Raw genomic sequence first — 27,808 nt, forward strand, 5'->3', positions numbered from 1 at the left:
TTGTATATCTCCAGTCCTACAACTAGTAGTAGTATTGCCTTCCTCTTTTCACATATAGCCATGTTACTCTGTAGTTTGTCCTCCCCCCAGGCCTTTGACAACCTTATTTAGAACATAGAACAGTACAGCACAGGAACAGGCCCTTCAGCCCACAATGACTGTGCCAATCATGATGCCAAATTAAACTAAATCTCTTCTGCCTGTACATTGGAATTGGTTTATTTTTGTCACTTGTGCCGAGGTACAGTGAAAAATTTGTCATGCATACCTTTCATTCAGATCAATTCATTACACAGTGCATTGATAAGATAAGTTAAGATATCTTTATTAGTCACATGTACATCGAAACACAGTGAAATGCATCTTTTGCATAGAGTGTTCTGGGGGCAGCCCGCAAGTGTCACCACACTTCCGGCGCCAACATAGCATGCCCACAACTTCCTAGCCTATCCGTCTTTTGGAATGTGGGAGGAAGCCGGAGCACCTGGAGGAAACCCACACAGTCACGGGGAGAACGTACAAACTCCTTACAGACAGTGGCCGGAATTGAACCTGGGTCGCTGGCACTGTAATAGTGTTACACTAACTGCTACACTACCGTGCCTGCCCAGGTACATACAGGATGCAGAATAATGTGTAACAGTTACAGAGAAGGTGCAGTGAGGCAGACAATAAGGTGCAAGGTCATAACGAGGTAGATTGTGAGGTCAAGAGTCCATTTTATCGTACTTGATAAGGGACCATTCAATATTCTTACAACAGCGAGATAGAAGCTGTCCTTGAGCCTGGTGGTACGTGCTTTCAGGCTTTTGTATTTTCCGCCCAGTGGGAGAAGGGAGAAGAAAGAACGTCTGGGACGGGTGAGGTCTTTGGTTATGCTGGCTGCTCTTCCAAGGCAGCAAGAAGTATAGTCCATGGCAGGGACGCTGGTTTCCATGATGGGCTGAGCTGTGTCCACAACTCTCTACAGTTACTCACGGTCACGGGAGGAGCAAATGTCATACCAAGCCATGAAACATCCAGATAGGATGCATGATCCATATCTCTCCATTCCTGCATATTCCTGTATCTATCTAAAAGTCTCTTAAATGCCACTATTGTATCTGCTTCCACCACTACCCTTGACAGCCCATTCCAGGCATTACCACCCTCTGTGTAAAAATCTTACCCTGCACATCCCCTTTAAACTGTCCCACTCTCACCTTAAATGTATGTCTTATGGTACTTGACATTACTACAATGGAAAAAAGATTCTGACTATCCACCCTATCTGGGCCTCCCATAATTTTATAAATTTCTATCAGGTCTCCCTTCAGCCTCCAATGCTCCAGAGAAAACAACCCAAGTTTGTCCAACCTCTCCTCATCGCTAATACACTCCAATCCTTGCAGCATCCTGCTAAACCTCTTTTGTACCCTTTCCAAAGCCTCCACATCCTTCCTGTAATGAGGTGACCAGAAATGCACACAATACTCCAAGTGCAGCCTAACCAAAGTTTTATATAGCTGCAACATCACTTCTTTACACATATACTCAATGGCCCGACCAATGAAAGTAAGCATGCCATACACCTTCTTTACCACCCTATCTACTTGCCTGGCCACTTTCAGGGAGATATGGACTTGGACCCCAAGTTCCCTCTGTACACCAATGCTGTTAAGGGTCCTGCCATTAAATTTGACCTCCCAAAGTGCAACACCCTGCACTTACTCAGATTAAACTCCATCTCTGCCCATATCTGTAGCTGAGCCATATCCTGCTGTATCATTTGGTAGCTTTCTACACTGTCCACAACTCCATGAACCTTTGTGTTGTCTGCAAATTTACTAACTCACACATCTACATTTTCATCCTGGTCATTTATATATATCACAAACAACAGAGGTCCCAACATTGATCCCTGCCTAACACCACTGGTCATGGACCTCCAGCCAGAATAGCACCCTTCCACCACTCTTGTCTCCTATGGTCAAACCAATTCTGAATCCAAACTACCAAATCCTCATAATCCCGTGCATTTTAATCTTCTGGATTAATTTCTGGATTTACTCTCAGGAATATCTCCACCTGTTCCATGTGCAGAGCAAATGGCTGTGACCTCTCTTTCTTTCCCAGCTCACGAGTGTATCAGCCACATCAGCCACCTGCCACTATTATTGCTGCTATTTATAAAAGATCTTGTTACTGAAGGAGGAGGTGCAGCAGAGACCATTTGAGAAGTGTGCATCAGGTGAGGAGTTGTTTGTCTTGTGGTACAAGTACATAGTTCTCTGAAAGTGGTGAAGAAGGCATTTGGTATGCTTGCCTTCATTGGGCAGGGCACTGAGTACAGGAACTGAGACATCATGGTACAACTGTTCAAGATGTTGGTGAGACCACACTTGGAGCATTGTGTGCAGTTCCGGTTGCTCAACTATAGGAAGGATGTCATTAAGCTGGAAAGGGTCCAGAAAAGATTCACAAGAATGTTACCAGGACTGGAGGGCTTGAGTTGTAAGGATAGACTGAGTTTTTTTCCCCAGAGCTCAGGATGCTGTGGGGTGACCTTACTGAGGTATATAAAATCATTAGGGGCATAGATAACGTGAATGATCATGGTCTTTTTCCCAGAGTACGGGAGTCTAAAACCAGAAGGCATAGATTTAAGGTGAGGGGGAAAGGCTTAAAGGGGACCTGAGAGGCAACTATTTCTACACAGGTGGTGGTGGGTATATGGAACTAGCTACGTGAGGAAGTGGTAGATGCGGATCCAATTACAATGCTTAAAAGACAAAATTCCACCAAACATCAATCACCTAAAACCCCTCCCCCTCCATCAACATTTATGGTGAACCAACACACCAAATCCCTATCAATGAATGGCACGTGCAGGCCATATCGACATTACCATCACCAATCTCCAAGCCATAACCTTCCCCTATCTCCAGGCTTCTCTCTCCCATGAACTTCACCCTGCTCCCACCACTGCTCTTGATATCCTGACATTCCTTGTACTATCTCTACTGGCACAGCACATAAAAGGCCTTGCCTCATGTGAGACTGTTTCAATAGCACCCAACACCTTGGTCCTGATATGCTACTGGATTTCCAAACAACAGACCCACAACCAAACTGGTTGTTGGCATGCACAGTGTCAATCTGTGCTCCACTAGTGACACCAATGAAATTCTAGCCATATATAGTTAAAAAAAAGAAAAAGTACATTGTAGAAATGTAACTGTGGTTCAGCTGTTCTGGCTTATGAATCATACCACCTATCTAAACCCCTCTCCACCATACCCCACCACTGCCAAAATGAAATTACAGCCTTATTAATCTCTCACAATCCACTCATATACAATTTAGGAGAAGTAATGACTGCTAAGGGGAACAATACAATCAATTGCCATTGTGCAGTTAATTTTACAAGGAATCCTCTCTTCACTTCTACCACTAAGCACTAGAATGTATTGCAGACCAAAAGATTATATATAATTCGTCATGCAGTGGAAAGGAGTTGTGAACAAAGGAATAAAAATGGTGTAGCGAAGCAGATTTTGAACAGTTCAAACCACATGCAAAAGCATTATTCAATGAGCTTGAATTTTTGGAATCACAGAGTGAAAGCTATGAATTTTAGATCATATTTTGATCACAGTGGCTTTTTTCTTGATTTAATCAATTCCTTTTCCTTAATATGAAATGACTGATTTGCTTTAATGTGCAGACCATGTGATCAACAACAACCGTGAGGAGCCTAGCTTAAGTAGACGTGTTTCATGGATTTAAATGGTCATGTTTTTTTATATTTTACTAGCAACAAGAAATCATTAGCTAGTTCTCGTTGCCAGAGGAGGTAGTGGAATCAGAAATAATTACTATGTTTAAGAAGCATTTAGACAGGCACTTAAATAGGCAAGGCTTTGAAGGATATGGACCTAATGTGGGAAAATGGGATTTGTGTAGATGGGTCAGCATGGACATGATAGACCGATAGGCCTGTTCTTGTGCTGTACAACTCTATGACTCCAGTATTTAACTGATGGTTAATTTAGAATCTAATTCTCCTGTTTAGGTGCTAAAACCCCATCATTTTGAAGAGATTTCAGTTATATCTCAATTAAATCCAATATGCAGAAGGTGACAAACTAGGTAATTGTCAATGCCTTTGACATATGACGACTGCACAGAGTTTAAAGGTGTAGCTACCATATCGTAGGGTATAAGGTCCATTGATGGGAATTGTCACTCAATCATTGGAGAGCAGACAGCTATAAAAACCTTAAAAAAAGTCTCGTCGGTTTCCTTCACTGTTGTCATTTTCCAAACTCTACGGTATGCTGACACTAATTAATTGGCAATAAGGAAAAGTTATGGCTTTTATGTGGTTCTTCAGCTTCTCGTTAGTGCACTTACTAAAGAAAAGTACAGCCTACAGCAAACATTTGCTGTTCCCACCACCAGCTGCTCTTCCAAGTAAAAATAACCTGAACTGCCTCACAGGCTGTTTAAATCTGTGAAGGATTAAGACCTCCTGTTGAAGTGAGCTAAACATGCAGAGCTGCTCCCACCTATCGGCACTACTCGGTCAACTGGCTATCCATACTTCCCTCTGGAGCCCAACCAGCCTGGGACCAATTGAGTGGAAAACACAGATTGGGATCTCCAAAGAGGAGGACATTTAAAGAAAAGGGATAAGCCCTCAAGGTAGCATTTCAATCCAAGCCTCTAACAAAAAAACCAACAGGAAAAAGCAAACTCTATTGTGACTAAGATCAAACGGTAGTTTCATTGCCTCAGTTGCAAATTAGCCATAAAATAATAGAACAAATCAAAGTTTTGAATAATTCACATGACATTAAATCATTGTATGAACTCTCTTTTAATTCATTGCTATAACAAGCATAGCATTTTGAAGCATGTGATGGAAAGATTCTGGGGACAATGGTCATTTTGCTCATGAAGGCATTATTTAGCATGTCTGCTGCTTGAAAATTTGATCTTGCCGTCATTCAGCATCATCCAACATACCACACGCCATAAAGAAAACACAAATAAAAACTCTACTTAGAAATTCATTTGCTGCATTTTTGGAACATTAAAGCAGTGTTGCATGGTTCACCTAAGCCAATTCATCCCTGTGCACTAGGATCTTGGTTTTCATTTGTGTTCCTACTGCAACAACACAGGCACATTTTGTCTGACAACGCATCCATATAAGGAAAAAAGCATGCAGCCTTATTTTTTTTTACCCTGTTTGAATTTTGTGCATCTGCGGCCACTTTGCCTTGAAACAAGCATGTCAAGATTTCAACCCTTAAAGGAACCCACTCCATGGTGACATACCACTGCAATATGTTTTTTATGGTTACAGCACTAGAGGCACCTGGTTAAATTTCTGGAGCATTATTCAATGCAGAAATCATCATAATCACATTCGACTCCAGGAGAAATCAATTTTCATACATATAGCACACAAAAGAAATGCCCTATGTGATTGAATTTCTGGGCAGTCATGCATTCAATAGGCTACAAAATGAAAAGTCCAGAATAGTTACCAGGTTGAGATTAAAATTACAAAGCCTACCAACCATGCGTGGTAGGGTGGGATAAACACCATTTATCCCAAACTAGTTAAACCTGGAAGCTTGCAGATAATTCTTACAAGGTGCATTTTGCTTTTCATTATGCTCAATTTTTGGGCACAAATCAGAAATGGGAAAAGACCCTTTGAGTTAGGCTTCTCCAAAAGTGGGTGAATGAAAGGCCTACTTTTCTATAGTGCCTTCCATGGCCTCGGGTTATCTCCAAATATACCAGAGCTGATCTTATACTTTTGAAGGGTATTCAATGTGATAAAGTGGAAATGCAGAAGCCAATTCAAGCAACTTGCCTCAAACAGCAAAGGGAAAATTACCCGATAATCTGCTTTTGTGGCATTAATTAGAAGTGCAATTACCAAGGGCATAACTTCCTTGAAGGAGTGCTATGGGTTCTTTACTTCCACTTGAGAGAGCAAATGGGGACTTGATTTCATGTCCCATCCAAAAGCCAGTTCCTTTCACAATGCTGCAATCCCTCAGTACCCCATTGGGATGTCAGCCTAGATTTTGGTACTCAAATGTTGAAGGCAGTAAATTCTAGCCACTATGTCACAGTTGATGCGGCTGTAGGGTTGGTCTTGCTCCTGCGGTAGGTGCAGATCCACACAGATAAGTAAAATGGAAGATCTAAGGGAGGGTTGGAAAAAATCCGTACAGGCACTTTTAAATAAACTGCTGCAGCAATCTGTGTGAGATTTTCTGAACAACATTCTGACACCGCTAGAGAACAAATTGAGAAGGGTCTGTCTCAGCCCTGACAAAATTTTAATTGACCCATGTAGTTTAACATTTTTGAACCTTGTCCAGTCAAAAATGGAGAATGAAGGAATGAGGAATAATTGTACTTGGAACACAGTTTTAGAACAACCACTTAAAAATGTAACACAGGAAGCATTCATCTAGTAACAAATAATCTTGGAATGGAATGTGAAATTTTGATGACAAACAATATTAACTTTTTAAATTAGTTATGCAACATTTTAGTAAATGTCTTTAAATGAATCAAAGAATTGATCTAGAACTCACTTTCTTTCTATTAATACTTTAGTCATCATCGGAAGGAACTTATCAAACTGTATATAGCCAGTGGGTTCTTCTTCCTCCACCTTTAAATATAAATAGGAAAGATATTTACTATAGAAACCAACTCAAGCTGCATCAGTATTTAATTTTCATTAACCTACCTTTGCAAACTACAATATCAAATTACAATATCAAAACTTATTGATCAGGCAAAAAATGTTAGGGTTGAATATCATTCTTTTCAAAATAACCTTTTCAAAATAAAATTTGCTGTATGTCAAAATAATCCAATCGTCAAAACATAACTTTAAATTCAATTTTATTACTAAATGATCAATAAATTAAACCATTGGATACCAAAACATAGACTAATAGCTTGTATTTGTATTAAGATGTAAATTTAATAAAAGTAAGTTTCCATAGCTTGTAGCATCTCCTACTGTTGTATCATATTAAAATGCCAGTCTTGAGACTATTATTTCATATCTATAAACACAAGCAACTTGGATTATCTAGTAGTCCTATTATTACAAATCATCAATCTCACACATAACTCTAATATGCATCCTGAAGAATATTTCTTGCTATATACATGTCTGCATATATCGAGTAAAATTGCTCCAATGGACAACTTAAATATCTGTTTTGTATCCTTCCATTATTCACTAAGTAGGAAATTGCACTCCATGATGGAATAGAACGTATATTTTATTTTATGATGTAATTCGATATATACTGAAGATGGTGGGAAATAAGCATTTATTATTTTGTGCAACTTGTGAACACCAGCTTTGAACTACAATATTCAATTGATATCTCCTTGACCATTGTTACTTTTCCATCTACAAAAATAGTAAATGTATTCTTTTGAACAGAATTAAGGTGTTTCCATAAAAGCCAAAATTGGGGAGGGATAATCTCTCAAAATAAGACCATAAGACATAGGAGCAGAATTAGGTCATTCCCCTATCAAGTCTGCTCCACTATTCGATCATGGCTGATTTATTTTTCCCTCTCAACCCCATTCTCCTGCCTTCTCCCCATAAACCTTGATACCCTTACTAATCAAGAACCTATCAACCTCCACTTTAAATATATCCAATGACTTGGCCTCCACAGCTGTCTGTGGTAATGAATTCCACAGATTTACCACCCTCTGGCTAAAGAAATTCCTTCTCATCTCTTTTCTAAAGGGATGTCCTTCTATTCTGAGCCTGCACCCTCTGGTCCTAGACTCTCCCACTACTTCTCCACGTCCACTCTATCCAGGCATTTCAATATTTGGTAGGTTTCAATGAGACCCCCCCCCCCCCCCCCTCATCCTTCTAAACTCCAGCAAGTACAGGCCCAGAGCCATCAAACGCTCCTCATGTTAACCCTTTCATTCCCAGGACCATTCTTGTAAACCTCCTCTGGATCCTCTCCAATGCCAGCACATCCTTCCTTAGATATGGGGCCCAAAACTGCTCACAATACTCCAAATGTGGTCTGACCAATGCCTTATAAAGCCTCAGCATTACATCCTTGCTTTTATATTCTAGTCCTCTCGAAATGAAGGCTAACATTGCATTTGCCTTGGTTACTACCAACTCAACCTGCAAGTTAACCTTTAAGGAATCCTGCACTAGGACTCCCAAATCCTGCACTTACACCTCCAATTTCTGAATTCACTCCCAGTTTAGAAAATAGTCTATGCCTTTATTCCCTCTATGAAAGTGCATGACTTCCCTATGCTGTATTCCATCTGCCACTTCTTCGCCCATTTTCCCAACCTGTCCAAGTCCTTGTGCAGACTCCCTGCTTCCTCAATACTACCTGCTCCTCCACCTATCTTTGTATCATCCGCAAACTTGGCCACAAAGCCATTAATTCCATCATCTAGATCATTGACATATAACATGAAAAGTAGCAGACCCAATACCAACCCCTGCAGAACACCACTAGTCACTAGCAGCCAACCAAAAAACCAAAAAAGGCCCCCTTTATTCCCACTCTTTGTCTTCTGCCACTCAGCCAATCTTCTATCCATGCTAGAACCTTTCTTGTAATACCATGGGCTCCTATCTTGTTTAGCAGCCTAACTAAAGAAACAAAGAACTGCAGATGCTGGAATCTAGATGAAAAATGCAATGATGCTGGAGGAATAATCTGAGTGAGCACATGGTCAAGGAGCCAGAGAGCAGAGGAGATCACAGAGGTGGATCATCATATTTTTCATTTTGTTTAGCAGCCTCATGTGGGGCACCTTGTCAAAGGCCGTCTGAAAATCCAAGTAAACAACATCCACTGACTCTGCTTTGTCGATCCTGTCTGTTACTTCCTCAAAGAATTCCAACAGATTTGTCAGGCAAGATATCCCCTTAAGGAAAATAGTACAAAAGAGGAAATATTTTATGGTACAGTGCTTCCTGATTTTAAAAAAATTACTATAGCTCCAGCCACAATTCCCACCTCCTCAATAAAAACATGAAATTAAGAAATAAAGAGATAAGCATAAACTTTGCACAGAGCACTTATGTAGAACTAAAATGAAAGTCAAAAATATTTCTGCCAGAATCTAGCCTATCATTCTTGGGCTATTTCTGTGAAAGTTATCATGGTGTATCCATAAAAAATACTATCAGGACAACTGAGTTAGAGCATTGAAAGTGGCAGACTACAATGCACTTGGCACCCAAGTGTGTAGGATGCTGGTATCTCACCATGAAATGTTTTGAGGAGTTAACCCAAGCAAGAAGAGGACTCATAACTACTTGGGCTTTCAGGTAGCAATACTACAAAACACAAATTCCAACTTGAGTTAAAAAAAACCCTCAAATATATGTTTGTAATGACTTAACAAATTAATCCAACGTTTCCAAGTGATACAGACTATGGACCATAGCATTACCCCATGATATCTGTACAGGGGGAAGGGATGGTACAACTGCCGGAGCAATGCCAATTGGATTGGCAGGATAACGTCTAATTTTATTATTACTCCAGTCTGGACTTCATAGCTGCAATAAGGGTGAAGTTGTTATTCATCATTGTTACACTGTGTAACTAGCATAATCTTCTAGAGTATTCAGCTGCATAGCTAAATACTACTGAGTGATACCCTACTCCTCCATGGGTTAGCTTTTTACATGTTATTCTCATCATAAAAGTCCCTGAAAAAGACATTCCTTGTTCAATAAAGCATGACTGAAGAAAACCAAAAATAAATTATGGTGTACTGGGAAAATGAATTTCATCACTTCTTTTTCATTATCAGTACCTCCTGTTTAGTTTCCGCAAATTCAGGTCAGGTCCAAATAAGCAGATTCTCAGCTTTACTCGTACAACATTTTTACTCCATTACATTTCCCTAAGCAATTAGTAACAGACAGGACTGCAACAGCAACTAAATTGGCCTTAAGGAGATTTCACCTCCTGAAATCCAGACAAGACAATGTCATACATTTTGGAAGTAGTACAATTTAAACTTATTGTACCTCTGCTAACATTTCGTGAAGTTCTTCTTCACTTGGACAACAGCCCAGAGATCTAATGATTGTACCGATTTCCCTGTATACAAAAGAATCAAATTAGCAGTGAATGGATACAATATAAAATTAATGTATTAGTAAGCCTTTATCATAGAAAAAACTTTCAACTAACAGTATTCTAAATGAGAGGTCAAAATTTATATCAAAGCCACAACAGTTATCAGCACTTTGTCAATTATTTGGACATTGTGACAGTTGACAGTTTCAAAATAACAAGCATTACTTTTTCATATCCTGTGATGTTGCTCACAGACAAAGATGAAAAGTTTCTTGAAATTCAGTAAGCTGCAAATGCTAGAAATCAGAAATAAAAACAGAAAATTTGAGAAACACTCAGCAGATGAAGCAACATCTGTGGAAAATGAAATGGTAAACGTTTCAAATTAAAGACCTTGAATGTTTTCATTAATCAAAAACGAAAGTCAGAGGTTCAAAAGCAATCAGATATCATTGTAGTTCTGACCATAAAAGATGCTGGTTATCTGTCTGGCAATCTAATTCCCAGAACCCAACAAGGAATTTCCAGGAAACCAAAGTTCCAACAAAGGGCCTTCAACCTGAAATGTTAACTCTGTTTCTCTTCCCACAGATGCTTCCTGACCTGCTGAGAGTTTCCAGCATTTTCTGCCTTTACTGATAAGATTCTTGCTTGGTTTAGCTCTCATTATTTGCATTTCACTCTCTTGTTCTTTCTGCCCACTTGCCATCTGTATTTTTATCCCACCTTTGCTCCCAAACTTAATTTCACACTTCTATCTCTGTATTTATTTCCAATTCTATTTTATTGTGATTATTTTACTATTTTATTGTGATTACTTCATCTATGGGTCTTTTCTCTGTCCCTCTCTCTTACATTCCCCTCTATACTTTTCCTTACTGATTCAGTTTGTACTTAAATCATAGGCCATGTAATAAAAAAGTCTATGGATACTAAATAAGAAAGGGTTGGGGTCAGGGAAGAGTCATAGAGCACAGGAATAGGCCCACCTGCCCAACTGGTCCATGATGACCAATCTAAGCTAATCCTATTTGCCCGTGTTTGACCCATATCCCTCTATACCTTTCCTATCCATGTACCTGTCCAAATGTCATTTAAATGTTGTTATTGTATCTGCCTCAATCACTTCCTCTGGTAGCTCCTTCTGTATACATACCACCCTCTGTGTGAAAATGTTGCCCATCAGGATCCTATTAAGTCTTTCCCCTCTCACCTTAAACCTGTGCCCTCTAGTTCTTGATTTCCCCAACCCTGAAAAAAAGACTGTGTGCATTCACCCTATGCAGGCCGTTCATGATTTTACACACTTCTATAAGTTCACTCCTCTGTCTCCTCTGCTCCAGGGAAAAAAGTCCTAGCCTACCCAACTTCTGCCTCGCCCCTCAAATCCCAGCAACATCCTCATAAATCTTTTCTGCACTCTTTTCAGCTTCCAGGCATCTTTCCTATTAGCAGGATGACCAAAACTGAACACAATAGTCCAAGCGTGGCCTCACCAATGACAGAGGTCGCCAGAATCTTCAGGCAGGTTACAAGGTAAACTATACACCAATTTATGGTCTGGGAAGAAACACAGGGACTAAAAGAAGAGCAGAATTGGTTTATGGTCTGGAAAGAAGTACAGGAATGAGATCAGCAATGAGAAGGAACAGAAAGCCCTAAACGGAATGGCAATCAATGTCAGCAAAGCAAATCTGCAGCAGGCGGTATGATTTCCACAGCTGCAGACCTAATGTGTCCAGGACCAACCAAACTACGTGCTGAGAGAGAAGATGGAGGATCAAATCTGGATGGGAGGGAGTGCAGCCAGCCGGGGTCAGGGATAAGGTCTTATGCTATGGTGTTAATAGTCAAGAAAAGGCAGGTTCAGGCCAAGAAGGAACATGGTTAGTGATCTGCATAGGTATAAAATTAAGACCTGGCTCAAACTGCAGCCAATCTGAACCTGACCCAAGCCCAAGGACAGAACTTTGTCTGTATCTGTCCCAACCCAAACCTGCCTGTCACCATAAATACTTTTGTCCAGAGAATCCCATTCCAGGCAGACAGTCCACACCCAATTAACCAGCACTGCAGGCAGGGAAAAACATTTGCTAAAGTGTAGTTAGTGAGCCAGCCTGTCCCACCCTGAATCATGCCTCACCAGAGCTGAATCTGACATATATGGTCAGGACCCATCAGGTATGAGTCAAAAAGCTAGGTTCTCTATTCATAATATATACAGTAAATACATTTAGCGCACCATCAATTCATTACATAAAATGCATCAACGGCATCCCTGTTTCTTCCTTAAACAATGCACCCATGAAGTGTTTGAAAGACTATTACACAGAACCCAGCCCCTCAGTGCCCAGTGACGGCAGGGCCACAAACTGTGGTCCTTCCCCATAGAACCTTTGCAGTGGCTACACAGAGCTTCAGTGTGCCAGCATGTACTCCTGCACCTTGGAATGTGCCAGTTGGCAGCATTCGCTTGTGGACATCGCCTCATACTGGATGTCCAACAAATTTCATGCTGACCAAATGTGTCTTTCTTTGAGCCGATGGCAAAGATTATGCTTGTTACTGTATAAAGAGTGTGGAAAATGAGGTCTGAAGCTGGAGCTGGAAAATAATTTAGAGGTTGAGGAGCCAGCAACACCTAAGAGTGAGAGTGGTATCCTGGAAAATGAACTGGGAAGCAGCAGTTTCCCAAGAATAAATATTAGCAGTGACAATATGGAGTGCACTGACACTTAGTGGCCAGATTGATAACTGCTATCTGCACCGTCACAAATGTAAAGCTAAAGTAAATACTATGCATCTTCAATATTAGTATCTAGTTTCTGTGATTATGTCATGAATCTCCATCTACAATGATTAATTACATTCTAACATGTTACAGCATGGTATAGATTATTACAGGGTTATAAAACATTAATCTATTTTCTGATTCCATATTGCAGGATTAAGTCTGTCGGCGTAGGTCCAAGCTACATGGAATTGCCAGTTTCCTCACAGCGATCTCCCCAAACAACAGTGCGATCACAGCCAAGCAATTTGTTGTAGTGATGCTTAAAGGATAATTATTGGCCGGGAGCCAGGGATGCCTCCCTGTTCTTCTTGAAGAGGCATCTTGTACATGCAGGTAAGTTAAAGGCTGAGCACTTGATTGAACATCTTCTCTTGAAGACAGCATCTCCAACCTCGCGCAACCTCCTCAGCACTACACTGCAGTCTCAGACTAGATTATTTTCTTCAAGTTTCCAGAATGGGACATGAACCAACAACTTTCTAACTCAAAAAACAAGAGCGCTACCTACTGAATGAAGTCTTAGTCCAGTGGCAGGGAGATCCAAGATGAATGGAGATCAGGCTACAATGCACAGACTTACCACACACGTGTACAAATGCAGACACACACACATACACGAGCACGTGCGCGCACACATATACACACACACACAATCTTGTTCACACCTGCTTCCTCAGCTCCCATCCCTTTCCACACAACCCTTCCTCCTTCAGTCCCCCAAAAGTCTCTTAGCTTCAGTCCTTCAGCACTACTTGAGTTTGCACTGCAATCTTTGCACCAATCTGCTGTTTTGTGCTAGTCATTGTATTCATTGTTGTCTTTATTATTACCATGTATACTGATTACTCTGTGAGCTTCATGCTAGTGAGGAATTTCATTGCACCCTGGTGCATATGACCTTAAACTAAACCGAATTTGAATCTGAGTCCTCTCACCTAATTATCTCCCCAAATCTCCCTCCTTCTCAGCATCCACTCAACCCCTCCTTCTTAGCTTCTTCACCTTACTTTTCCTCTCCATCTCCTGCTCTCCATCCCATCCCCACCTATATCACCAGGGTCAACCCTCTGTCTAGCTGCTAGTCATTTGTTCTCTCTGGGTGAGGATGCTGTCTGACCACCATCATTCTTCTTCCTTTGAGTTTAGAAGAATGAGAGGTGATCACAGTGAAACATTCCAACAACACCAAATGTGGTAGATACAGGAATGAGGATTCTCCTAGTGTGTGTGTCTAGGACCAGTCTCAAAATAACACATCAACCAAAGGGTTGAGAAGAAATGTCTTCACTCTGGGGGTAGTGAATCTTTGGAATGGTCTACCTAAGGGGACTGTGGAGACTCAGTTGCTGAGCATATTCAAGACTCAGATTGAAAGATTATAGGATATTATGGGAATCAGGACTGAGAGGGAAGAGGAAAGATTGCCAGTATATAGCAGTATGAGGAAAGGGTGAGACAGTGGTTGGTAGGTGATAGGTGGAACCGGATAGGTAGGGGATGATAGGCAGATGGAAGTAGGTGGGGGGAGGAATGGGAAACGTGATCAGAGGGAGAAGAAAACTAGGTGCACAAGTGAGTGTGTGTGGGAGAAGAACACTGGGAAGAACTGTCTGGTTGATCGCTGAGATATTTTATCTCCACCTAAGAGAATCCAAAATAAAGTAGCGCAGTGTTTGCCCCATCTTATAGAACCACGATGGGTCAATATAGTCAAGATACAGATTAACCTTGATCTACCTGCATGGCAAAGCAGACAAGTACAATAGTGTGAAATTTTGTAGGCCTTGTATTCCCATAGCTCACAGACAGAAATCATTCAACATGTTTAGAGATAAATGGTAATGAAGATACAAAGATATGAATTAGATCTGTTGTCACAATATGCTGAGCTTTGATTTACAAACAATAGCTGTTGATGTTTTCTTTATATGCTACTTGCAAAATTATTAACATCTCAGTTTCCTTCAAAGTTATCCCTCACAATTTAGAATTTAAACACCATCACTTCAACATACTCCACTTAATATTTACCTTATCTTACAGCTCAGTCTGATATATTTGCAAAGTTACTCTTTAAAATTTTTATCCCTTTCATAAATATGTTGTAGCTGGGCTCACAAGAGGCATTGCACCACACTAAAGCAGGACTGATAATACAGCATTTAATGTTTGTTTAGGATGATGGCTGAAGTCTCAATTCACAAGTGATTACCAAAATACAGTGCAGAGATTGATAAAATCAAAACAGTGTGTTCACAATGATACCACCGAGTATCACAGAGAAGACAAATGTAAAAAGTATCCAGGAAAATGAGTAATAAACATATCATATAATATATAGGTGAGAGATAAGTCATTGGGTCCAATGAATTAGGGTCTAAACATCCTAATTATTTCAATTAAACCAATAAAATGTACTTTGAATTCCAAAGTTTTTGTCTTTCCACTTTACCAATTCCAAACAATTAATACAACAGAAAATAACAAGGACAAGCCAAACTAATTGACTGACGATAGGTCATCTTCTTCCATGCATCCCAACAATAACATTAGAACAATCAGTTCTATTTTATGTGAGGCCTACGCTAGCACTCTTACTCTGAGTCAGAAGATTGTGGGTTCAAATCCCATCATAATGACTGGAACACATAAATCTGGGCTGGCACTTCAGTGTAGCACTGAGGGAATGTTGCACTGCTAGAGGTGCCATCTTTCACAAAGAGAGTCTCACCTGTCTTCCCAAAGATATAAAAAAATCTCATGAGTATAAAACTATCCCCTGGACTTATTTTGAAGAAAGTAAGTAAGTTATCCCAGGTGCCCTGGCAATATTTAACTCTCAAACATTTAACATCACGAAAACAGACAGTCTGGTAATTATCACATTACTCATTCTGGGATCTTGCTGTGAACAAATTGTTTATTGCGTTTTCTACATTACAGCACTGAATATACCTCAGAAGTACTACTTTGGCTGCAAACTACTGTAATGTATCCCAAGGTGTGAAAGATACCACATAAATGTGTGTTTTTTAATTTTATCCCCAACTGTATTCTCTAAACCAAGAACTGTTGTTTATATAAAGAGAGTAGAAGGCAATTGACTAACCTGACATCCACAGTGTTGTTACCCTCATGATCGAAAACAGCAAAAGCATCTTTGATTTTCTTTTGGAGATCTGCTATTAAAGCCTCTGTCGTAAAATAAAATGTGACTTTCAGTATATCTTGACAGACTACCGATATGAGATAACAATAACTTGCCCTTATCGTAAAACATCCAGTTTCTGAAGTGAAAAGGGATGGTCCTGGTTATGGGTGGAAGTTCACCTCATGTCAAAAGGACATCAAAGTTTCAAGCTGAATGAGCAACTGGGTAAGGAGACGGTATTTGGTTAGTGAATGCAGCTTTTGGCTCAAGCAGCATAGAATAGCTTTAGTCTCAATATTAAGCTAAAGAAAGCTCATTCACGATGCCAGAAGATCAGCAGGTTAAGCAGTTGCCAAAATGACAGTAAGTGTTATGAAGATGTAGAGCTGGATGTTACCCACATACATATGAAGACTACTCCTAACACTTATGTAAGATACATCATATAGATGTGACATCGAAGGGTTAAGGATGTTGCAACACATTTAAAATAATCAGGAGTAGGAAAATACTATTAATTATGTCAGATGAGGAGAAAGAACAGTGCAACAGGGATGGACGCCAGAGGTAAAGGAATCTTCTTTTTAGGCAGCCCCTTGGGACTGAGGATGATTTGCTTCCACTCCAGCTTTAAGCTGGCTAATGAAGCCAAAATGGTCAGCTACAATTTGATTGATGACTGTATCAGAGGTCTGGGTGTAATTAGAGAAGATGAGGGTCTTTTACAGAAGAAGAGTTGTGGGTAGTAGGTAAATTGGTGCACTCCTTCCTCCAAAGGAGCAGAAAATAAATAACAATAGATTAACTGACCACATCCTGAGCATCAGGGACGTTGAGTAGCACAGGGAATATATTGTGGGTCAAGGCTTCAATGGTGGTGACGTTACTGCAATCCATTGTACTGAATGGACTCAAACGGAGTGAATCAAAGATGGATACAGTTGACCAGGTACAATATAATTGATGATGAAAAAGGATATTGGTGGTCTGGATGTAGCTGGAGAAGATAAAGGGCTTTTTGCAGAAAGAGGAACTGGCTTGAGGGTTGGCGGGCAGAAACTAATAAAAAGGAAGCCTACCAACGTTGGCAAATGTTGGCTATGTGATTACGTTTTATTTTGAAGAAGTAGCTGATAGTGATAGATACTGCATACCCTGATATCCAGAAACCCTTTGATATCAATATTGCTCAGAAGACTATGTAACAGGATTTTATTATGTGCAATTGTGGGTCAGATGTTACAATGAATAGGAAATTTGTTAATTCTGATAAACAAAGTACAACAACCAATATGAATATAGTAGATTTTGTACAAGGATTTTGAACCATGTTAAGACATGTTTTTAGACAATGGCTCCACATATGTTTTGGACATGTCTAAGTCTTAAAAAATACTGGATAGAAGCACTTCAAACTTTTTCTGTGCTTTTTAAAATAAATCTTAAGCCTAATCCTTTGACTGCATTATTTGGGATTGTTGGAGAAAAAGGTATAATTTTGGAGACTTCTGATCTACATATATTGGCCTTTATTTCTTTTATAGCCAGGAGGGCTGTGTTGCTTAAATGGAGGAAGTAATTCCACCTACTCATGTTCAATGGTTACGTGATGTTATGTCATACCTAAATTTAGAGAAGATCCATTGTTCAATTTCTGATTCTAACTTAGGCTTTCAAACATTGTGGGGACCTTTTTGAACTATTTTCAAAACCTTTGATTTGGTGATTAAAGTACAGACATTGGATAGTATCATTATGTGATAAGGGTTTCTCTTTGTCTTTCTTTCTTTACCAAACAGCTTCGGTCTTGGTAGTGGGTTTAGATTTCTTTTATAATAAAATTATTGTAATTTAATCATTATTAATTATCATTTTTGATTACCATTATGGGGTATTGTGATTTTAAGTGTGATTCAAGACAATGTATTCAGTACTATTCTATTTTTTTTATCCATGTACTCTGTATTCTCTATGTGGAATTAATAAAAATATAGTAAAGACAATGGCTCCATAAATTAGGGAAGCAATGGAATATTTAAAAGTAGCATATACATGGGAAATAGAATTTACATTCAAATGAGCATTCAAGCTGATCCCAATGTGTCAGGGGCAAGAACTCATTAGTGGCAAATGTCCATCAACATGGATAAGAATGGTGATATGCATTTGCATTTAGGTGTTAGACACAATGCAACAAGAGGTTTGGGAAAACAAACAATGTTTACCACAAGGCGATGTAATGCCAAGAAGATCAAGTGTAGAATACCTTGGAAGTATACTGCATTTGGAGTTATACATCCAGATTCAATTCTCATATGTAGGATTGAGTAACAAATATAAGGAAAAGAATTTCAGCGCTAAATTAAGACAGTATTGAAGAACTGGTGATTTTTTTTTCACAATGGGGAAAATACAGATTTAGAATGACAAATGATTTAGAATGACTAATTTAGAATGTTTTAAAGGCATGATTCTATCCAGTTGGATAATTTATTTGAGACTGTTGCCAATAGAAAATTTAGGAGACTCAAGCATAAAATATGTATGTTGTTAATGTTATTTATTTTCACAGCTAATTAAGCTCACCTCCACATGAGCTGGCTGGGCACGCACAAAACTGTGTTATCATTCTGCTCCCTCTCTTCCCCACAACATCTGCATGTGTAGATTGCATAGCTTCAGTCTACTCAGCCCAATCTGCCGTAGAACAGTGATAGGGGAGAATCCCATTCCTTTATCAAATTATAATTGATTAAGAGGAAATATATAGTACAAAGATTTATGTTCCAACATATTTCACAGTTAGGGATGCCACAAGTATGACCAAGTAAGTGACAAATGGAATGAAATGGCTCTTTTTTTAAGATTCCTGGCTGAAATTATCTTTCAAGAAAGTTGTTGAAAATGGGTAACCTGCTACAAGTGAAAGAGGAGAGGGAACAAAATGGGTGAAACTAAATATACAAAAGTAAAATTCATTGTGCTCCTTTAGCTAACACTTATGTAGAAATCATGTACATTTACATTAATTACAAAAATAACATTCAAAAAAAGATCAGTAAAGCTGTTATCTTTAAAAACAGGTGCTAGAAATTTCAGGCCAAGCAGTATCTGTGGACAGAAACATAGTTAACATTTCATTTTGGTTGAGGACCTTTCATCAGAATTGGGAAAACCATTACATTAGGAAGCCTTCCACCCAAGCCAGGGCTTCTGTCAGCCTTACCCATGTTTCTTTGTGAATATCCCAAAGTCTAACACTGGCAGGGACTTAAGACAGCAGTGGCATCTTTCATGAAGGTGCCTACACTGCCAGCTGTCTTGTTCTGCACCAGTGACTTCTTCATGGAGTCCCATAAGGACAGCACAGACTTCCATAGACTTCCCAGGTTTCATGCTGTGAATTCTGCCTGCTGATCCTGTGCCAAGTGCACTGGCTCCATTGAAATCAATGGGAAGAAATGACTGCCAGGAAAATGATAAACAGACCATTTTATTTGATTTCGTTAGTTTAAATGGGTTTAAATGTTTAAGCATGTGCAAGTGTTTTTTAGTATTTCAGCTCTTTTAAATTGGTTTAATAATTTTAACATTCTATTGCTTTTAATAGATTCCATGTGTTATTGAACATCTGTGAATTTCAAAGGCAAAAATTTAATTTCAGTGATCGCTTTAATAGTTGGGGTGCCTGGGTGTAGGATCTCACTAACAAAGCCATTCTGCAGGTACAGCTGCCCACTTTTTCTGGAAGAGCTCTTGGGTCATGCCAATCTGTTGGGAATGAGCCTCTCCCAACTGGCTGAAGAATGAGCATTCTGTAGGGGCCAAAAGAAACAACAGAGTCCAAGAGCAGGCAGTCAGTGATCTGGCAGTAAGTGGAAAATCTGCGCCATTAAGTCTATATCTTTCTCAGCAGATGTTGCTGAATTCATCATTTTTTATTTTAGATTTCCAGCCATGTACTTATACCACCATGACGGTGTTTGTTTAGTTTCCTTCACAAGTAAACTTGATTTCAATTAAATAATAACTCAAAATAATCAATCATGTGGTTTTAACATAATTAATTTGTTTCCTCGAGCAGTTTTATTTAGTCTTTCTGGTTACAGTGCTAAAAGAAACAAGCCATTTTTTTTTGAGCATTCTTCCATTTAGCCGTGTGGAATGATACAGGTCCTGATGTAGGGTCTCGACCCAAAATGTCGCCTTTCCCTTTGCCTCCACAGTTGCTGCTCGACCCACTGAGTTGCTCCAGCAGTTTGTTTTTTGTCCCAAAGGAACAGGTTGATCAGCACACGTTTAAAAGGCAAATACTAAGGGGTAGATAGACTCCTCAGATTCCCCAGAAACAGCCCAGCTAGAGTGCAAGCATTTAACCAACGCTGAAGAAACAACTACTGAGGTCCTGGTGCAGGGTCTTGACCCAAAACCTTGACAATTCCTCTCCCCCTACAGATGCTGCTCAACCCGTTGAGTCCCTCCAGCATAAGAGACTGCAGATGCTGGAATCTGAAGCAACACACAAAAAGTTGGAGGAACTCAGCAGGTCAGGCAACATCTCTGGAAGGAAATGAACAGTCGACGCAGTCCAGATCAGAAATGTCGACTGCTCTTTTCCCTCCACAGATGCTGCCTGAACTGTTGAGCTCCTCCAGTTTTTTTTGCCTGGAGTTCCTCCAGCAGATTGTTTGTTGCCCCAGGTTCCAGCATCAGCAGCCTCTTGAATCTCACTGACGTTGGTTTCAAAATCTCATGCACTCAGCTCTTCATTGAAGTAAACACAGCTCCGTGGACGTTAACACGGTCGTGGACGAGCCCGGACTTTCCATGCATTAGATGGCCTGCTCTCTTTGTAATTGTGTGCAGGTTGTGCAGGGCTTTCCGCACAAGCTCCGCTGTCAGTGTTGATGGAGTTTAGAGAGACCCTTCACCATCTAATTTTGATAGGGAAAATGACTCTTTAAAAAATATTAAACTTTAACTCCTGCGTCAAAGGCGCTGCTTACCTGCTGCCTCCTTGTCGTCGGCCATGTTGTTTGAGCGGTTGCTGGGCAACGCCGCCCCGTCCTAGCGGCCTCGGCTCCAGGGTCCGTTGTCAAGGAGACAGCGAGCCGAGGAGAGGCTGTGGAGATGTTGCTCTGTGTTCGGCTTCATTCCTGAGGTCAGGTATTCGTACCCCAAACCTTTCTATTTCTCGGACTTGTAAGATTTTGCTTCAGATTTTTTCGTCGTGTGTGTGGCCATCGGCTTCTTCAGGAGTGCAGGGAGGGAGCTGCAGGGCTTAGGGCAGGAGGGTAAAATTGGTTTATTATTGTCACATGTAGCGTGGTACAGTGAAAAAACTTGTTTTGCATGCAATCCATACAGATCATTTCATCACATCAGTGCATGGAGGGAAAAGCAATAACAGAATGCAGAATAAAGTGATACAGTTACAGAGAAGGGTAGACAATAAGGTGCAAGGTCATGAGGCGGTAGATTGTGAGGTCAAGAGTCCATCTTATCTGTTCAATAGTCTATATAACAGTGGGGTAGAAGCTGTCCTTGAGCCTGGTGGTATGCACTTTCAGCCTTCTGTATCTTCTGCCCGATGGGAGAGGGGAGAAGAGATACTGTCCAGGGTGGGTGGGGTCTTTGATTATGCTGGCTGCTTTTCCGAGGCAGCGAGAATTGTAGACGGAGTCCATGGAGGGGAGGCTGGTTTCTGTGATGTGCTGAGCTGTATCCACAAGGCTCTGCAGAATGGCTGGAGCAGCAGGACGTGGGCCAAAGTTATTGAAGTTTTGTGTTGTGGCATGCCAGTTAGTGCTAGTGCAAGGCATACCCATGATCCTACACAATCATTCAAAAGAGAGTAATATTTGTTTGAACAAACTTCCACATGCGTCCACGGGTTAACCATAGCACTGTGGCATAAAATCATGAGGGGCATAGATAAGGTGGATGGTCACAGTGTTTTTCCCAGCGTATGGGGAGTCTAAAACTAGAGGGCATAGTTTGAAGGTGAGAGGGGAAAGATTTAAAGGGGACCTGAGGGGCAAGCTTTTCATACAGACAGTTGTGGGTATATGGAACGAGCTGCCAGAGGAGGTTTTAGAGAAGGGTACAGTTACGAAAGGTTAGAGGGTTATCAGCCAAATGCATTAAATAGGACTGGCACAGGTCAACAAGTTAGTCAGCATGGATGAGTTGGACCGAAGGGCCTGTTTCCGTGCTGTATGACTCTATTAGCTTGCTTCAATGTCAGACACACACAAGACTGCAGATGCTGTAATCTGGTGCAAAAAAAAACAAACTACTGGAGGAACTCAGCAGGTCAAGCAGCATCGCTGGGAGGAAAGGAATTGTCCACGTTTCAGGTTGAGACCCCGCAAGACCTCCAGCAGTTTGTTCGGTGTCAGTTAAATGCCTGCATTCTACCTAGACTGAGGTTGAAGGGTCTATCTACCCCTTGGTATCTGCCTTTGTAAACTTCCTATTGTGCTGATCAACCTGTTCCTTTTGTGGCACAAAACAAACCGCTGGAGGAACTCAATGGGTTGAGCGCCATTGGTGGAGGGAAAGGGATAGCGGACACTTCGGGTCAAGACCCCACATCAAGACTGGAAGGGAGCTAGCCAGTATAAAGAGGTGAGAGGGAAGGGTAAAGCTGCGAGTGACAGGCAATAAGTGGAACCAGGTGAGGAGGGGATGATGGACGGATGGGGCCAGGTGGGGGGAGGGGGCAGGGTGGACAATAGGTAGAAACAGAGAAGGAGGGAGATATAAAGGGGGGGAAGATGGTGGGTGGAAGGGAGGGTGGAGGTAGACACAGAGGCTGGAAGGTGATAAGTGGAGTCACAAGAGGACTCCAGATGATGGAATCCAATAAGAAAGGTGATGTAGAACCAGATAAGGGAGGGATGATGGGAAGATGAAACTGTTGGGAGAGCAGATCGGGGATCTAGTGGGTGATGGGCAGATGGAACCAGGTGGGGAAGGGGAGACCCTGGGTGGATCAGAAGGAGAGTGAAAGGAGCGGGTTACCTGAAATTGGAAAATTCAATGTTCATACCATTTGGTTGTAGACTACCGGGCAGAGTTTGAGGTGTTAGTCTTGTGTTTTGAATTTGGTCTCACCATGGAGACATGGAATGGTGCACCCTTTTCTTCCTTCCTGGACCATTTCTGACACCTCCCTCCCTTTCCTGGATCTCTCTTTCTCCATCTCAGGAGACAACCTATAAACCCACTGACTTCCGCAGCAACCTTGACTACACCACCTCCCAGCCATTTTCTTGTGAGGATGCTTTCTCACATCTCCACCGCATTTGTTCTCAACATGAGTTGAGACCGTGAGAACCAGTGAGAGAGACCTTGACCTTTGTGAGGATGGTGTACAACAGGCTGATACGCTAGGGCATATTGACGTGAGGGAAGAGGATATGCTGGAACTTTTGAAAAAAATTAGGATAGATAAGTCAGTGGGGACGGACGGGATATATCCGAGGTTATTACGGGAAGCGAGGGAAGAGATTGCTGCACCTTTGGCGATGATCTTTGTGTCCTCACTGGCCACAGGAATAGTGCGGATGATTAGAGGGGGCAAGTGTTGTTCCTTTGTTTAAGAAAGGGAGTAGGGATAACCTGGGAATTACACACCAGTGAGTCTTACTTCAGCGATGGGCAAATTGGAGAAGATTCTTAAAGACAGGATTTATGGGCATTTGGAGAAGCATAGGCTGATTAGGGACAGTCAGCATGGCTCTGTGAGGGGCAGGTCATGCCTCATGAGCCTGATTGAATTATTTGAGGATGTGACAAAGCACATTGATGAAGGTAGAGCAGCGGATGTGGTGTACATGGATTTTAGTAAGGCGTTTGACAAGATTCCTCATGGAAGGCTCATTCAGAAAGTCAGGAGGCATGGGATCCAGGGAATCTTGGCTGTGTGGATTCAGAATTGGTTCGCCCATAGAAGACACAGGGTGGTGGTAAATGGAGCATGTTCTGCCTGGAGGTCAGAATATGCTCCATATACCACTGCACAGTGACCAGTGGTGGTCCGCAGGGATCTGTTCTGGGACCCCCTGCTCTTTGTGATTTTTATAAATGACTTGGATGAGGATGTGGAAGGGTGGGTTAGTAAGTTTGCTGATATGTATAAGGGGGATGTCAGAGGTAGGTTTTTTTTTACAAAGAGAGTGGTGGGTGCATGGACCGCACTGTCAGCAGAGGTTGTGGGGGCAGATATATTAAGGACATTTAAGAGACCCTTAGGTAGCCACATGAATGATAGAAAAATGGAGGGCTATGTGGGAACCTACAGCAAACTTTATCTGCACATTTGCAAGACTAATATATCCATCAACCTGTCCCCGTTGCACAACGCTGCATTCCAACAATAAAAGTTCACAGGGAGGCTCTGGAAAACATGGCCCACCTCATATTTCTCAGGAACTGTCTATCAGCAAGGGTAGATATCGATGAAATTCATTGTAGCCTTCAATGCACCAGCACAGCATTTGGTTAATTGAGGAAAAGGCTGTTTGAAGATTAAGACCTCAAACCCGGTACAAAACTCATGGTTTACTGGGCAGCAACAACCCCTGCCCTCTATGCTTCTTAGACCTGGATTACCTCAAGGCATTGGAAAGATACTCCAATGCTATCATTGCTAAATCCTCCAAATCCATTGGAAGGAAAAGCAAACCAATATCAGTTACTGTCCTAGGCCAACATCCCAGCATTGAGGCCTTAATTACACTTAGTTGACATTGTTCATATACCTAATAAAAGACTTGCATATTTTTTCATATTTCCGCATGACACAGAATAAGACAATTTAGCCCATCATGTCTATACTCTCTCTCAGACAATGACATCAATCCCATTCCCCCACTAATTTTCCAGTAACCTATTCGACGTCACGTGCCCATCAACTCCACCCTCATTTGCCTACCACCCACCTGGCTAACAAGGGGTGATTTACAATGGCCAATTAACCTGTGAACCAGCAGTCTTTGGATTGTGGGTGGAAATCCGTAAGGAAACACAATATTTTCAGGTATTATTACCAGAAGAGGTTACTAGCTGACAAAGGAATAGATTCAAGGTTGTGCTCAAAACCTCCATGAAAAGTCCAACATCCACACTTGATTCTTGGGAATCCCTTAGCCATGACCCCCTGAAATTGAGAAGAAGCTTTCAGAATAGTGTTGAGGACCTTGAGTTCATGCATTGGGAGCACATAGAAATCCAGTGTAAATGGTGGAAGGATGGCAACACCTCACATACTACCCCTCCCATCGGGCATCTCCTGAGAGGAGTCTACATCTGAGGAGTCCACCTCATCGGCCACCTCAGAATAGGAGTGGAAACAAGTAATCCTTGATCCTTAGGGACTGCCGAAGAAAAGGGAGTAGAAACTACAGTAATGCAACCATATATATCAAAAGGCAATGTGAAAAAGCTGCCAAATTTTTATGCTGAAATCATTTCATGTAAGAGTATTGTTAAATGTAGGGCCACCAAGAAATAAAAATCAGTGGACCACTATATACTTATTTGTGAGTGGTTTAAATATTGTTCCTAGAGCACTTTTGTATAACTGACCAAACAATTCCATGAAAGGTTGCAAATTACTGAGCCTTATGAGCTTTTGACTGGATAGTTGCAAATATTTATGCCACAGCATAGCATCTGCTGCATTACAAATGTAGGACTGTCTACAGGCAAAGTACATTGATTTATCTGAACAGTTAATGTGAGGTGAAAACCTTTCTACTGAGCAAAATTCTAACACAAATGAGATGAGCCTTCTCTTAAGTTCCTGGGAGTGAACATCACCAATAGCCTGTCCTGGTCAAATCACATAGATGCCACAGCCAAGAAAGCTCACCAGCACCTCTACTTCCTCAGGAGGCTAAAGAAATTCGGTATATCCCCTTTGACACTCACCAACCATTATCGATGCACCATAGAAAGCATCCTATCTGGATGCATCACGGCTTGGTATGGCAACTGCTCTGCTCAGGACCGCAAGAAACTGCAGAGAGTTGTGGACACAGCCCAGCACATCATGGAAACCAGCCTCCTTCCTTGAACTCTGTCTTTACCTCGCTGTCTTGGTGAAGCAGCCAGCATAATCAAAGACCCCACCCACCCAGGTCATTCTCTCTCCTCTCCTCTTCCATCAGGTAGAAGATACAGGAGCCTGAGGGCACATACCACCAGGCTTAAGGACAGCTTTTATCCCACTATGATAAGACTATTGAACAGTTCCCATATACGATGAGATGGACTCTGACCTCATGATCTACCCTGTGACCTTGCACCTTATTGTCTACCTGCACTGTACTTTCTCTGTAGCTGTGACACTTTACTCTGTACTGTTATTGTTTTTACCTGTACTACCTCAATGCACTCTGTACTAACTCAGTGTAACTGCACTGTGTAATGAATTGACCTGTACGATTGGTATGCAAGACAAGTTTTTCACTGTACCTCGGTACAAGTGACAATAATAAACAAATACCAATACATTGTATTTCAAGGAATGCTCTTGTTGGAAGACCAGGCTGCAGGTCGTGTGAAGGAAGCTAAGGACAGAGTTACTGTCCTTGCATGTTCAATTGCAGCTGGTGCAAACTGTTAGTGGTAGCTGAGAGTTCTCACGCTGGAGCTTTGATGGGAATAAAGCTGTCGTTTGTGTTTTCCAGGGTCATAAATGATTCTGGATTTCTCAGGAGCTGACCACTTAGTTACTTGATAATCACTTTTTAGTAGAAGCTTCAGAGCACTGTAAAGATTGACTTCCTCCTGGACAGTGGTTCTGTGATGCTGATGCACTCATGTCCAGGGATATATTTTTGCAACATTTTTCCCCACTGCCAACTGTACTTCACTGCTCCAGTTGACTGATCATGGGATAATTCACAGCATCAACTGCAATTATGGGAATGAGTCATTGTGTCACCGGTTCAGCTGTGGTGCTGGGATCAACACTCAAGAAGTAGTCAGTTGGGCAATTGTTCGGGTGTGGGAGTAAGTGATGTAGGGAACGTTGAAAAATACCTGGCATTACCTGTAGCTACTTTACTGAGTTACGACGCGATGAACAAAGAAAACTTGAAGGCTTTAACATTTCAGATGAGAAATGAAATACTGCAGACTTGTTACAGTATGCAAAAGGTGTGAATAGTAATGACGTGATTAAGGATCTATGTGAAGATTACATTGTGGATTGAATAAACTTCAGCAGTGTAGTCCCTGTGATCTGCTAGATTATAGATAAAGGGATTGCCTCCATGGTTATGAACCCCACGATGTCAGTGACAGTGATTATGAAGTGGTGCAAGAGAAAATTGTCATGGATCAAGGACTAAAACGGGGAATCAGCACATAAAGTTCTTGCAACAGGAAAGTTTCATTACCCAGCAAGTGATATGACACCTTTTGCCTCCACAGATGCTGCTTGACCTGCTGAGTTTTCCAGCACTGTTTTTTGTTCCAGATTCCAGCATCTCCAGTCTCTTTTGTCTCCAGTGATTATGAGTGTTTGGCGTATCTGAGACAAACTCGTTAAGGAGAGAGCAGACCATGAAGGAGGTGACTCTTCAAAAAATATTTATAGATTTTAACAAATCCGACAAATAAACTCAACAAATAAATGTTTTTTTAAAAAGTTTAACGCAGTTTCACGGTATTTCTTTAATTATAAAGCAGTTCTTTACTTACACATCAAGTATA

The 27,808-nt window shown here is 41.1% G+C and overlaps 1 protein-coding gene across 1 annotated transcript in view; it reads right to left on the reverse strand.

The window, feature by feature from the left end:
* efcab2 (EF-hand calcium binding domain 2) overlaps window positions 1-21,109 on the reverse strand; it is a 42,101-nt gene extending 20,992 nt beyond the window's left edge. The window contains exons 1-4 of the mRNA XM_052013202.1: window positions 21,085-21,109; window positions 16,037-16,121; window positions 10,082-10,154; window positions 6,609-6,688 (exon numbers count right to left, since the gene is read on the reverse strand). Coding sequence (XP_051869162.1) covers window positions 6,609-6,688; window positions 10,082-10,154; window positions 16,037-16,121; window positions 21,085-21,109 — 263 coding nt within the window. The remainder of the gene's footprint in view (window positions 1-6,608; window positions 6,689-10,081; window positions 10,155-16,036; window positions 16,122-21,084) is intronic.
* Window positions 21,110-27,808: the final 6,699 nt, after the last annotated feature.

The sequence above is a fragment of the Pristis pectinata genome, chromosome 3 (assembly GCF_009764475.1).
Source record: "Pristis pectinata isolate sPriPec2 chromosome 3, sPriPec2.1.pri, whole genome shotgun sequence".
NCBI classification, from domain to species: domain Eukaryota; kingdom Metazoa; phylum Chordata; class Chondrichthyes; order Rhinopristiformes; family Pristidae; genus Pristis; species Pristis pectinata.